The sequence below is a fragment of the Pleurodeles waltl genome, chromosome 12 (genome assembly GCF_031143425.1).
Source record: "Pleurodeles waltl isolate 20211129_DDA chromosome 12, aPleWal1.hap1.20221129, whole genome shotgun sequence".
Lineage (NCBI taxonomy): Eukaryota > Metazoa > Chordata > Amphibia > Caudata > Salamandridae > Pleurodeles > Pleurodeles waltl.
Window position 1 is genome coordinate 605,356,381 of NC_090451.1, and position 15,361 is coordinate 605,371,741.

The 15,361-nt window shown below is 44.9% G+C and overlaps 1 protein-coding gene across 1 annotated transcript in view; it reads left to right on the forward strand.

The window, feature by feature from the left end:
- Positions 1–1,171: 1,171 nt before the first annotated feature.
- Positions 1,172–15,361, forward strand: part of INSRR (insulin receptor related receptor) — a 449,037-nt gene continuing 434,847 nt past the window's right edge. Inside the window, exon 1 of the mRNA XM_069217860.1 lies at positions 1,172–1,699. Within this exon, the coding sequence (XP_069073961.1) occupies positions 1,597–1,699 (103 nt within the window). The 5' untranslated portion in view covers positions 1,172–1,596. The remainder of the gene's footprint in view (positions 1,700–15,361) is intronic.

Consider the following 15,361-nt stretch of genomic DNA (forward strand, 5'->3'; position numbering starts at 1 on the left):
AGAAAACCAATATATAGCACCTACTAAGTGGTCTAACAAGTAATACCACGGTGCAAATCTTCCTCTGGGGTTTACTAAGAGGGCCTAACAAGTATTACCACAGTGCAAATCTTCCTCCAGGATTTTTCAAAAGGATTAACAGAAAAACTCTTGCCTTCTCTGGTAATCTGTGATATCCCCACAGTGTAATAACAATCCACCCCTAAAGGTATTTTGGCTTTAACTTGTGCTTCCCACAATTAATATGCTAGGCCTACTGCCTTTATCGTGACTTTTCATATGAAACAGATCAGAACTAGGGAACCAGACATGACTTTTACTACTGAAACAATCAGGCTTATTGCCCTGATTACTAAATGTAACCATTCCCAACTCAGACCTACTATATTTAGCATAACTTGTGCAATACAGGCCCTCTTCTGCGGAAGCACACGATAATCAACACCTGGGAAGAGCCAGGGCCCCCGCTCAGCAGTGCGTCTTCAAGGTATTTTTCTGTTGATCACATATGGTCACGAAGAGAACGCAGTAAAGCCGCCCTACGACCGGTGTAAATGTAGTTGCCCTTTTCATTGTTGAGCATATTTTCTTCCTAATAGCTCCATCTGAATGTGTGATGGAGCTGCTCTTACACCACACCACCTGTCTTAAACCAACTGTAAACTTGTAATTGGACCAGGTAAATACCGGTGCTCACATATTTATTCTTGAGGCACAGGTAGCAATTTCTAAACTGTTCTGCGGTGGACTCAACCACCCTTTTGGCACGCGACCCAGTTTGTTTGCCTTCCAGGGTGTATCTGCCCTGGCATCGCTTATTTCCCAAACACAAAAAAGAAACTTGTTCTCCGACCAGCGCTGCAAGATCTGTCTCACTTTAGTTTTGAGGATAAATATTTTGAATTGAGGCAACCCAAAACAGAGCAAGCAAAAAACGACACTCACGTAGATACATACACACATTCGGCCCTTTTTTGACATTTGCAGGAGCCAAGAGCTGTCAGCTCTCTCTCTCTAACTCACACACACACCCACACACTCTAGAAATCACTGATTGACATGTTCCTCCGCCTGTTGGATGTATAGATGGAGGCGGAGGCAGGGCGGGGCCTACTGAAGATATGTAAATTGAGTTTGGACCATGCTGGGTCCTGTCCTGTGAGATGGAAAGTGGGCGGTGCTGTGTAGTAGCAGGTGGAGATTTTACCTCGTGTTTGAAGGGGGGCTGTCAATAGTTTGAGCGACGCCCCATCTGCACAGGTGTGCTGTCAGCAAAAGGCAGCGGCAGGCGCGTTTCCGCTGCGAAAAGCATCTTTCTGACTGCACCAAAAAGCGAGGGGGAGAGGTGAAAGAGAGTTGCTAAAAAAACGTGTTTTGGTGGTTTTGGTGGAAGCAGGGGGTTTGCTCTGAGCGCTTGATTGGTGTCGTCTCGTGGTGGGCGAGAGTGCCCGCACCAGTTACCTTGGCATGGGCTGACACGAGCCCACGTGTAGTGTCCAAAAAACTGGAACCTTCTCTACAGTGAGACTTCCTGGAAAGGTGGAAGGGGTCCTGTTCGGCTGATTTGAAGCACCCTGCAGTGAAGGAACAGGAGGCATGGGGGCGACCAGGCAGGCAGCATATTCCCTTTGCCTGCTCTACCTCGGCAACATTTTTCTGATTGTCATCGTGGTACCTACCGGCTCCGCCACTCCAGACAGTAAGTGCCAAGCAATATTTGTGTGTTTTAGGCAAGGGCAAAAAAACTATTTTCCAGATTACTGTGCTGGATGAATTTCCTTCATTGCGATTAATACATCACCGTGGAACCTTCAACCAGTCCTGACTTTTTATCCAGCTCTACTTTGCATTCTGGGAGTTTCAGTGCATTGCACTATAGTCATGGGAGCTATTGCTTCATCCAGCAAAGCCCGGGTGAAAATGTAATTCGTGACATGGGTACCCTGGCAGTTAAGTAATTGTTTCAGTCTACAGGTGAACAGATAGTTGTACTTGTAAAAATTGTGTTAAACTCTGGTACGCCAATTAAAATAGAGTTAGGAGATCACTCCATGTAGGTAGGTTTAAGAGGAAATAGCCAGGACTGCAGGATGCAATAAGAAGCGAATCCTCCGAGTTCTCAGGGCACCACATGTCAGCAGTGAATGGCTCGTGAGGCACAGTACAACTTGCGATCTCCTTGCGTCTTCTAACGTGCATTACACGTCACAGAGACGTCATATTTCCAGACCAGGAGTTTTAGGCTGCTGCCTATTATAAAGTGGTACCTCAGCCCAATTGATTTTATTGCATTGAACAAAGTCTCTATCTCCCCCTGAGCAAGGTTGTGATAGCTGAGTACACAGCCCTTAAAATAGTGTCCCGTGACATCACAAAGTCCAGAACCTGGACTGGTGTTATGAGAAACAAATACGGGCTCAACTCTCCATTGAAATGCACAGAAACCATAAACTACATCTAAAAAAAAAATTAACAGCTCAACCGCATTACCATTCTTCCTAAAAATAGATAGATATTAAAAAAGCAGAAGACATAAGGTGATGAACTGTCTCTGTGCTACTGTCGACACAGTGCTGTCAGTTGTGAACATCCCCCTTGTGAACATTGTAATGCGTTGCTTCAATGTGATTGCTTCGATTAAAGTGAGCAAAGCCTGCAGCTTCCCAGATATTGTAATCTAAACATACATGTTGCACCAAAGCCTGGTGATTTGGAGATCTCTTGGGATTTCCCTTCAGAGTCTAGAGTAGGCAGCTGCCTTACCAGCACTGCTACAAGAGGGAGGCAGCTTGCAATACATGATACAAAATGGTTCTGTTGACAGCGGAGAGTGAGAATTCAGATTACAATTAAACCGTGGCTTAACTTTAAGGTTGGGCGTCAGCAAAGACCTTTTTTCTAAAATTATATACATAAAATACTTGCAAATAAGGGCTTTCAGCCATCTTTCATTTATCCCTCTTCATCCATTGATCATTATGTGATTCACATTTTTATCTGCCCACCATAGGATACAGAGTGGGGGTGAAGGGGGCGACTTTGGAGGCAGGATATTATGTGTGCTATGGTCGATCATCAAGCAAGCTCTGGAAAAAGTCTCCCCCTGGTGACAACATAGAGTCCTTTCGGTGTCATCACCCATCGTAGTAGCACCACCGCTAGCTACCCACACAGAGTGCTTTCTGTTTACCTTCGAGCTAATCAAAAATTGATCAGGAAGCTTTTTTGGACTTTGTTTGAAAATGTACCTTTGTAACAGGGTCCACCAATTTTTTTTTTATCATTGTGTTTAAGAAAGCGCCTTGCTATTTGCGTAACCAGCAGACAAAACACACAGGTGCCGAACGTTTGTTATGTGGTCAAACGTTCCACACTACTTTCTGTCGTCATCATTCATGCGTGTCCCTACCCGACAGGCTCTGCTGCGCTGGCTGACGTAATGCTGTTTCAGCGGAATAGCACCAGAATATCCACTGACAAAAATATTGTGTCCTAAATAATGTTTTAAAAAATATCACCACATTGTACTTACAAATGGAAGATCTACCCCCAGTGGGGTGAATCTTTAGTATACAATATTGAGGACAAAATATTTCTGTAACAATATTTTAGATAATGATATTCTGATGTCCTGCCTCTCCAGCAGCTTTTGAAGGTAATATAGATGTGCAGGAGGGTTGCAGAGAATGCAAGATGGGCAGCACTTAATTTGAGCTGGCGGTTGCGTGTGGGGTTACCAGCACTCCTTTTTAGGGACCGCAGCTTATTTTTCCTCTTCAGACATTTCCAGAGTACACCAAAGGAAAAACACACAAAAAAGGGGCAGAAGGAAGAGAAGAAGGATGGCAAATCCGTCCGAAAGAGAGAGAGGAGGAACCTGCATGAGTCCAATAAAGGGGCAGGGAGTGTCTGTAAGTGGATTAAAGAGTCCTGGGTGGAGCCAAGACTAGTCTTCGTGTTCTGCATGTGGACATATTAGTGCTGGCCACGGGCTTTTGAACAGAGCTTTCAGCACCACACTCATTATTTTACAAACTAGGCACTGAGGATAGACCATGCCGTGTATCATTAAACCTCATGTTCCTGTTTATACCTGATGACCTAATTACTTCAAGGGTGCAATGCACAGCCTGGTATTTTCTTTACAAGTCATTGCTTTCTAGTGTCGAAGGTCAACTGAAGCCAAGTCTACCACTCTCAGAAGGCACTTTTTTAATTAAACTAAGCCTCTAAATTGGAGCGTTGTATCATTGGTGACACTGAGTCATCTGGTAACATTATCAACTGAGGTTGGAACTGGCCCATACGTCTGTAAAAGGTGAAGGATCTCTAAAATGGGCATGTCCTATAAGAATCTTGTAGAATATGAGAAGCATGCGTAATTGTGGGTGTGACCTAAAACGCGTGACTTGGAATCCTGCACTTGACACAACGTGCCTCCTAGACAGTATTGTGGTTCCTTTATATGCGTATTCTGTTAGTCCTCTCAAGTACACCGCACAGCAACAAACAACTACACTTAAAACAAAATAGACCTATTGGCAATCACAGACTTAAACATAATATCAGATCAACGGGTAACAACTCCTATTCTTTCCTGAACATCATAGTTTCAAACAACCTACTTTACAACACTAGTTTTGAATGCCTCTTTTTCACTCTACCAAGAGGTCAAAGTGGGCGTGATCGAAGGGGCACAATGTTCACATACTTTTTTGATTTATGAAAAACCATTCCCCTATTTTTTGTCAAAAAGACAACGGTCTCGAGATGGTTAATTCCTATAGTTTAAATGCTTCAGCTGACATGTCATTCAGTGAGTCTCCTGTGAAACCAAAGCTGGACAAAGCAGACACCTAAACAAGCCTTCCTGCCAAGATGCCTGCTTGCCTGAAAGAAATGCAAATTTGTGCTATGAGTTAATCTGAAAATGTATAGGGTAGTCCGCGAATGTAAAGGATGCTTGGGAGCTGGTACTGGATTTAATCGATCGAACCACTCAAAGCTTTGTGATGACAAAGATTTAAAGCCAGGTTTAGATTTTGGCAGAGGGGTTATGGATGGCTATCCTACTGCCGAAATCTAAATACCATTGTTTCTTATATTTCTAAGGCAGGCCCTTATTCTTTTTGAATGGTAGTACAAAGAGTTAACAACTGAGCTGTGAAGTGTGTGCTTCTGATTGTAAGTGTATTTATAAAGCATTTGCTACCCTTGAGATGTTGAAGGAACAGTAATGTAAACAAATACAACATTACATCTCATCTGGGTATTTCTAAACTCTCTATTTTGAAAACACCATTTTATCTTAAACCTTTTTGCGCATTTTGTAGCAGTCTGTCTTATATTGGTGTAATGCAAGTTAGAAATAATAACATATATCCACAGTGCTTTCTGTCTCAGACTATGACCTCGTAGCCCTAAAAATGCACAAGTCACTACTTTCCACTCCACCAACCAATATTTAATTCTGTGACTTTTTTGGTTACACATAGACATCTGCAGTGCATGAACTAATAGAAGTTTCATAATGTACTATAGTGCATTTCCTCCTGAGTAACAACTTTTTAAAATATATTTTTTCATTCAAGCTGTTCATTATTTTATATACAGCTCCTGACAGTGAGAGACCATAAAAACGTACAAAATATTTCGTTTTTTAGCCACACCTTTGACCCCGCCTCCTCTCTCACTGACTGCATGCAACACCAGTTTCCATACTTCTTTTTAAAATGCATTTCAACCATTGTCTCCACTTCACACTTTCTGACTCTTCTCTCCTTCTTGCAGGTTTTATATCAATGTTTTCCTTTCTCTTCCTCCTTTGTCCCTTTTCTGCCTTTCTCTCCCTTCCTCTGGGTATCACTCAATGATGAAAATAAGTCTTTGTCTCCCAAAAATACAGATGTCCTCCATCTGCAGCCTTCAGCACAAACTAATAACTGCTTAAACGCTGATGTCTGAAACCCCAGGATGTCTCAAAAGCACATGAATGACAATACAGGGCAGGTAACATCCAGGCACATGGTGGGCCCTCACAGACCAGCGGGTGATCACATACATCTCAGGGTTATCTGACCCTGCTGGGTCCAAGGGTTTTTGGTATATGTGATGCTGGCAGCATGATTTTTTTTATGTTAACAAAACAATTTCTGTTGTCTGCCATAGTTTCTGTTGTACGCTCCCTGCAACATACTGAAGGGCTCAGACCAACATGATTCCCAGAGCACTTTTTATTCCAGTCCTGGAATAAGAAATCTCAATAGCTCTTAGGCTACAGTGAGCTTTTAAAGTTCCCATATGGCCCAGTATCGGCGAAGCTTCCCGCCCCAACCATAAATTCGCCTTCCCAACACATCCAATTACTTCCCACATTTGGCAGGCAAAAATACACACACTTTAGGTTGGGGTTGTAAACCGCCGGCTGTATTATTATTAAAACATATAAACATTTTTGCATTAAATAAAGATCACACATTGTTTCCAATATTTATATGCAGTAACCCTTATTATTAACAGCCTTAGTTACATGTGTTGATGACTATCCTTAACAGAGTCGCTAATAAATCCGACTTCCTAACATTATCTAAACATGTTGCTGTGTATCACAATTTAAGAGTGAGAGCATGACTGGGCCCAATGGTATCTCCTGGTCCAGAGCCACCCTTTCCCATCCATTAGACCTATGGTGGGTCCCTCCTCAGGGGAGGATCCCAGCCACCTGAATCCCCTACTGGGGTACACCTGTGTAGGGGGCCCGCTGACCCGCCAGTATACCTACCTCGGGCACCCCTACACTCAACATTACTCCCCTTCAGGGCCAGTGCTAACTTTGCACCAATTGTGCATGCATGTGTGGTTGGCCAGAAGAATCAGATGCCAGCGATCGCCTGCAACCCCTGCGCCCCTGGATCCTCTATTCAACTCCCTGCCAACACCGCTTGGAGGGCCCCGTGAAATCACTGTTGTGCTTATGTAAGGAAAGGTATGCCGACTTGTCCCACCAATCATGACCTCACCTCGCAAGGCTACATACAATAAATATATGACATGGCAATCCCACTAGAAGGAAAATTAGTTAGCAAGACAATTAACAAAGACAATCACAAATAGAAACGTCAACAGCATAGATGCCTATTGCTATGGGGATAGTTGGGGGGGAAAAGAACATTCCTTTTTGTCCACGGGGGAGGGAGCAGTGGCATCTTTGTGAGACATCAAGTGGGAGCAAACGACCCGCTCACTGTGTCTTTTATGGGTAGGGCTGGTGCGCGCACCAAGAACTCGCAACCCAGAAGCACTCAAAGTGCTTCTGGGGTTGTGACTGTGCTGCTGTCAACCACTGGCCTCCTTATTGGAGCATTGTGCCACCACCCTCTCAGGGGCTCCAGCCCGGCGGAACCTCCATATGTGCGGCTCCCCTGAAGTGGGGGCGCTTTTACCATATGGCCCGGTATTGCCAAGGCCTCCCTCCCTGACTATAAATCCTCCTTTCCCAACGCATCCCATTACTCCCCTCATTTGGCAGGAAAAATTGATGCAGTATGATGATTTAAGGTGCGTGTATTCCTTGGGCAACATTGTGTGCAGTAAAGACCTCAGGTGTGCCAGCTGCAAGTCTCCTCGACCATAAAAGAACAGATAGTAACCAACCTGCTGCGCCCTAAACAGAAAACCACCTGTGATATAAACCTCCTTTGTGCACCTCATGTAAGAATGATCTAATATGCACAGGTCTGTAATTCCGGTCACTTACACGTGGACAGGGGCCACCAAGAACTCAAACTGCTCACTCAACTCTTTGCACCTACTACCTCCACCAGCATGAGAAAAAAGGGAAGAGAGAAAAATTAACAGGGATCAGGCGCGGTCTTTACAACACTTGCAATCTCACGTAGCGCCTGTAGAAGTCTGAAGACCACCGATCAACTTTCTACACCACTGAGCAAGAGGGCCCCATTGGTGCTGCTCCAGTGGCAGCGCCAATCCAAAAGGAGTGAGACCCAAACTCAGAAGGGTCATACCCAGTTGTCAGCAGGGTCCCATTGAGGATTCTGCAGAACTGGTACCTGGTCAGAGGAGTTCCATCAAGTAAGGGGACCCCATACCCTGTGACCAGTGAGCTAGGAATTACTCTAGGTTTTGTACCGGGCAGCACACATTACCCAGGACTCTATGCAATAAGATGTGGTCACCTCTACCGACCTGGTCAATCTTGGAGCAGGGGATGTTAACCGCCAGAGCCTCAGCCCCGTCCAAGCCCTGAACGTGTGCCGGTTGTAACCAACCTCCAGTGTCATCCTTGTTTTGGCTACTAACTTGCTCGCCCTGAGGGCCCTGTAAAAGGCAAAAGTAAATGCTGCCCTAAAGAGGCAGACCTTCCCTGGGACCTACAGATGTCTCCCGGGGCCCCCAGAATTGCTGCCAACTTGGCTGTATCAATGGGGTGCCTAGAATCTAGTTTGGCACGCTATAAGCGCTGCCAAGCCCTCAACGCTCTTTGAACCAAGAAAGACCTGATCCCATCAATGTGTCCCATTAGTTCTGCATAAAAGGATTTTGCTGTGGTGTAGCGCCTGGCACAAGCCACTGATCGCCCCTTTGCACCTTCAAGAATGCTATGACTCAAGTGGAAGCAAACAAATCTGCAACCCCTATATGCCCTAAGAAGTTTCAGTAAGTGCTAAATGCCCTCTCATAACCACACCTGGTCCTGGGGCTAAGCTGGCTGCCATAAGGTCTGATAACTTGGGCACCAAGCCGCCACAGATGGCCCGAGAAAAGCACAGGGGACTCCACTGCTCCTGAGTGAGGGAACCTGAAAGCCTGCATCTTTAAATGAGACAGTGCATCAGCGGCATTGTTCAACATGTCAGGAACGTGCTCAGCTTTGAACAGCATATTTCACGTCAATCACAGCAGTACAATTTCCTTTAGCAGTGTCAGAATCATTTTGCATTGCTGCCTGCTGATTGATGCAGTCTACCACTGTCATATTATCAGACTAGAACAGGACTGACTGATTGCAGAACTGCTCTAGACAAATGAACAATGCCACCAAGATTGGAAACAGCTCAACTAAACCTACTTTAGTAAACAACCCATATTGCACCCGCTCCCTAGGCCACCGCTGTGCATACCATGCTGTACCCAAAACTGCCCCAAATCCCTCACTACCTGCTGCATCGGTAAGGAGCCCTAACTCCTTATTGGTTCTGGAGCGACCAGCCACACTACATTCCCTTTAAATTGACTCCCAGATTCTCATATGTTGCCTGACCTCTCTAGACTATCTAGTATGATGATGCTTTACCTTTAGGCCTGACATATTTCTTGGGCAATTAACTGGGAGAAGGGGGTGCCTCATAGGAATGATCTGGAGGCAGAGTTAAGTTTCCCAACAAAGACTTGTAACTGATGTTATATGACCCTCTTAGCTCTCAGACATGTTTGCAAAGCTTGGGAAAAGGTGTTGACCCTCTCTAAGGGAAGCCTGGAGACTCCTGCCAGAGAATCCAAAGTTATTCCCAGGTATGCAATCATGGTCAGAGGCCTCAGTGTTTTGCTTTGTGCTAGTGGGACCCCAAACTCTCCTATTAAGTCCCGAAAGGTTTGCAAGGCATTGGCACCATTTTGGGTGACACCAAAAAGAGAAAATTTAGGTACTGCAATATCCCTTTATGGCCCCACTTCACCTGAAGACCCATTCGAGGAACGTTCTGAACTTCTCAAAGTAGGTGCATAACACCCAGCAGCTCATAGCATACACTTATCAAAGAAAAAAGCATCCTAGAATGGGAAACCCAGGCGATGAAGATCTTGCAGATGCACTGAGAATAAATGGAAAGCAGATTCAATGTCAGATTTAGCAACAAGGTCCCAGCTTGCAGCATCTGGATCGCCTGATCAAAGGAAGCATACTTACAGAGCATAAAGAATCCTCATTAACCTCACTCACTGACATTAGCCAATAGGTTATGTATCAATCTAAGCTCACCTAGCTCTTTTTTTTTTTTAAGGAACCACCTCCATGGGGGTGAGACTAAACCATCAAGTGGGTTTTTGTCGCAACGGACCTGCCACCCTACCAAGACTCAGCTCCTTCAGGATTTTTGCCCTGGCCACCCCCGAATTGGACCTGAGTTACTAATGGTTTCTACAGTAAAGGGAATCCACATAACCCTCAACTAGAATCCTGAAACCTTCCTTGAAACGCTCGTACAATGTCTGAGCTGCCAAATGATTATTGTACATATTGACCCTTGGGACCATTGCCATCAAGTTAACCAGTGAAGGAGCTTTGTCAAAACCTAGGTGGTCATTCCTATTTCTTAGAGCCCTGTAGACCACCCCACCCTTCCCACCTTCACCCAAGGGCTGATAGTACACCCTGACCCTGAAAGAAAGGGCTGGCTGGTAGTAGCATCAGCAAGTTTAGGTTTCATGTAACGGAGTCACATGGTGACCTCTATCTGGTCCCATGGGAGGGTGGGTATAGTAACCTTAATCCTCCTGAACTCCTTATTTTCTCTCCAGGCCAACCCACCATATTCACCTTGATCACACACCATCCTATTTTGATAGCATCTAAGTTATGCACCATCTGCCCCCGTCCCCCACCCCATTTGGTGCCTGCTGGCCGAGAGGGACCCCTCACAATCCCTGGTGCAGGGGCAACCCCAGGTCATCCAACCAGACCCCCTGATGGGGCTACCGTACCAACTGGGAATACCCCACTGGGACCCTCAGTGGCTCATAAAGCTGCTGCACTCCCTTGGGATTTCTAAATACACCCAACACCCTTCAGATGAGCCACCAAGCGCCTGGCCCTTTCCAAATCATCGTAGCCAATAGAACCTGTGAGGGCCCCCCCACCAGGGGGACAGACAGCATCCCTACCTTGGAGAGCAAAGGCAACACAATCACTAAATTAGTCACCGAGTCCAACAGGTGCTACTGGAGTTGTGATTGCGCTGCTGCCAATCACTGTCCACTTTACTGGGGTTTGGCAATGCAGCAACATGACAAGAACCGCCATATATGCAGCTCCACTGATGTGGGGGAGCTTTTGCCAAATGTATTTATATAATTAATTCTAAACAAGACAGTCGATTAAGTGGGCCTTCATTGTGATCTGTGCTCATTGGCCGGAAATTGAACATCTGTAATGAATAACTACTATTATGGCTAACAGCTAATCCGTGTTCTGACACACTAGCTATACTAGTTAACAGTTAATCAGTGTTCTGACACACTGGCTTTACTAGTTAACAGATAATCACTATACCAACTCAGCTCAGATCTACTTTCTTTTACCTCCTTCAGTATCTCCTAGCCCCCTCCCGCTTATTACACGATTATCCTATTGTTGAATATAATGATATTTGATTGCATACTATATCACATAATATGTAACTGCGGGTGTAATGTACAGTGCTCTAAAACCACTCTGAAGGAGAGCTATGGAAATACACTGTAAATAAAGACACTAAAATACGGCACTGGTTGTAGGTGACATTAGATACTTATAAATTGCTAGGAGTGCATGGAATTTCCCTATTAATATTATTATTATTATTACCCTAGCCCAGATTTTTTTGATTTAGAGCTAGTCATGAAATAGGACTTGTATCCAAAGCTCGTGGCTTGGTCTTAGTCTATGGGCCTGATTACAACTTTGGAGGACGGTGTTAAACCGTCCCAAAAGTGGAGGATATACCACCTACCGTATTACGAGTCCATTATATCCTATGGAACTCGTAATACGGTAAGTGGTATATCCACCACTTTTGGGACGGTTTAACACCGTCCTCCAAAGTTGTAATCAGGCCCTATGTGTGATCTTGGGCTTTTATCCTCTAGCGCTTTGTTTAAAGCTGTGACCGTTTAAATTGCAGTTACGTGCTTTCTTTAAAGGGACCTCTGTGCATGTATATAGTTTGCTGTGAATACGGAAGATGGAATAAGTGAATCATAAATAGCCCTGGCCTGATAAATGGAGGACGATTTGCTTGCAACAGTACAACAGGCCATAAAAATGTCAGCGGCGGCCGCTGCAAATCTCTAGGGGAGGGGTGGGGGGAGAGGACGGAGACTGAGGGGGAAAAAACAAAAACAAAAAAACCCCATACCTTACCGCTGTCTCCGTCTCCTGCTGCCTTGTGCTACTTTTACCTCTATGTGGTGTCCCAGCATTCACTGGGACATCAGCACATGTTTCGCAGCATGCTGGTGCTGCTCTCATGCCAAACATACCAGGTAAGCAGCGTCAGAATTGGTCTGAGGAGCAGTGACTGCTGCTCAGACACAACCCTGGGGTCTGCTGTTTCTCCAGCCCAGCTATATACCCAGTGCGCATGTGTGTTTGGCAGGCCGTCGTGCATGTGCATTTGGCCGGCCTCAGCCAGCCAGCCAAACCCACATGGGCACTTAGTGCACTTTCCCCTCCGCCGCTCCCCTGTACTGCTGGCTGATCCAGCAGATGAAAAATTAAACAACAGTGGGACTATCTTTTCATTTTTCATCTCCTGGCTCTTGGCCAGGTGGGTGACGCTCCTTTACCATAGCGAAGGAGCCGCCCCTTAAAAATGTCCAGACTCCTTTTTCATATTCAGAATTTGTGGGTAGCAAGAAAAAGGCAGAGAAAAGAGGCAGGAAGAATAGGTGGCCCTGTATTCAACAGTCCCAGAAAACAGCCCACAAGAGGAAGCTATAAAGACAGAAAGTGTAGGGTGCATGAACGCCAATTCACCAAAACGCCAGGGGTAGCGGAAGTGAAATCACATGCCCTTTGACCTTCTATTTATCAAATACACATGTTAACACATACACACATTCACACACATTCTCACGAAAATTCACATAAACCCTCAAGTACACACACAACATGCATTTATAAGTAACATGTTACTATTAACAAATTTAAATGGTTGAATGTACAACCTCTGAAGTTTGAAAAACAGACTTGACATTTTTGCAATTTAAATTCGCCACCAGCAAATGTCAGCGGAGATCGTGTAACTCTGTGTCTCTCTTGACACTTGACACTACTGCCAATATATCTGGTTGTCATCCTGATCTTATTAATGACAGAAAAATGGTTGGTTATAATACACTCCTGATGTTTCTAAGTGCTGTTATTGTTATAATGTGGTACTGTTACCAAATTTAATGCGATCACTATACCATCAGGAGATTGGCGTCCGATTTGGTCTTGATGCAATTTAAACTCGTGACCTGCAGAGGTCAGCAGTGAGCTTGTAACTCCTGCCGAAATGACACAATACCTTTGTTTTTTGTTGCTACTTTGCAAATTAAATTCCAGTTTGTGGAAGTTAAAAGCATTGGCAGTCAAATCTTCCATATTTACAGTTACATTTTATTTTCTCACAATAAATTTCATGTGTTGCCATTATGCATAGTTTTCCATTTGCACAACTTGTGTAATGACTCATGCTCTCCGCAGGGGTCTGTTTGCAAGAGTCTCGCCTAACGCCAGTTAGTTTTGAGTGGTTTGTGTAGACTCTAGCTGGTCTAGGGCCTAGTGAGGTTTCTTTTGTATGTTTATGTGAGTTGTGTATGAGTAAAGTCAGTAGATCAGCTTCATACTTCAGGGCTGTTACTGAGTAACGTGACCCAGCCTTATATCCTGGTGAACCTGTGGCATCCTCAAGAGAGCGAGGGTACAGTGTGTTCAAGTTTGATGCCGGTTACAAGCGGACTCCCTATTATAAGTGGGGAAAGGGACGGTTGGGTAACGAAACTTGAGGGGGCCCACTGCATACTACATGGAGACCCCTCTCCCCGCATTCACTCAGGAGCTCTCAAACCCGGGTATTGAGGTGAGGGGACCCCTTGGAGCTGGAAGCCCTCCCAGCACCGCAGGGCCTTTGTTACGCCACTGGAAAGGGTCCTTTTTATTCAACAAGCCTTGGCAAAGTCGATAGGTTTCGTCTGTGCAACATCTGTTAGCTTTGTCATTTTTTTAAAACAAGTTGCACAGTCACTCACACAGCTGTGCAACCCGCTGCTATTTTATACGTTGCTTTTTTTTGTTTTTTTTTAATTTATTTTTTTAACGCTATGACACGGCCATTTTTTAACGCATCATAGAGTTTTTTTTTATTTTGAGCCATTTTGCAAAGTAGCTCACGCTGCTCTTGAGTATGTCTAAAAAAACATTGACAAAGCCAAATAGCTCTCACACATGCAACTGCTATTTGGCTTGGTTAATGTGTTTTTGTGAGGGACGGGAGGGTTGGAGGGGCAGAGGGAAGCGTGTTGGTGGGCAGGAGCATAACGGACAACAGGCGGATGACAGGGACCGAGCAATCCAAGGTAGGTGCAGGGGAGGAGAGAGGGAGCAGCAACTTAATTGACAGCAGGAAGTTTGGGCAAAAAAGAGGAACAGAGGGAGGAAGGAGAGAGATGGGCTGCAGTCATAGGCACTCTTATAGAGTGCTTGAAAAAAGTAAAAAGGTACCTGCAGCGGCGCACAGTCAGACAGGAAGAAGCTGTGCTTGGTCCATGCTCTGTGACATGGTCAACCCATTGAAGAGCCTGGAGAAATCAGGAAGCACTGACCAATATGAAGCAAGAATACTATACTAGAGTGGCATAAAAACGAACAGGTGGCAAGTAATGTGCAGGCCCTAAACCTATTACTTTTTTTTTTTTTTTTTACAAAAGATTTTACTGACCCACATGCACTGTCTCTGGTAAATCCTAAAAAGGAAACAACCAGGTATTACTTGTATAGAGGCCTACTCCGTGTCAGTTTCAAAGTTAGTGAGGGAGGTGCCCCCATCCCTTGGAGACAATGGGGACCATTTCTTTGGGATGGGAAATTGCTGTAGGTGAGAGACGGACTGCAGAAATTCTATTTTTCCAGCAAACTGCCAGGGTAGTTTTACGGGGCTTCCAGTGACAGAATGGTAACCTCCAGCACATTGAAGGGTAAATGTAGAGTGAGCACTCCTGCCGAAAACCTGCGTGCCCTAGTATCTAGTGTTGGAAGGTGGAATGAAACATTGCCCCTGGATTAAAAAAAAAACTAAATCTATCAGCTCCTGAACAATACCATAAAGACCAGGGAAGACATTTCCAGGGTTATTTTACAGAGCACTCTGTGCCCCCAGAAAAATAGGGTGGGAAGTTAGATGTGATCTTCTCCAGAGCCCACAGCTCTGCTTACAGTGTGGATGAATGGTTGTGTGTGTGAGGCTTAAAATGGTGACTGTATGATGGTGGTGTGGATATTGTATAAAGTAATTTGTGTGGACCTATGATGGTAGGCATGTTGTTCGATGTGTGAACGTATGATATTGTTTTACGTTGGAGGAAGATGTTGGTTGTTTCGACA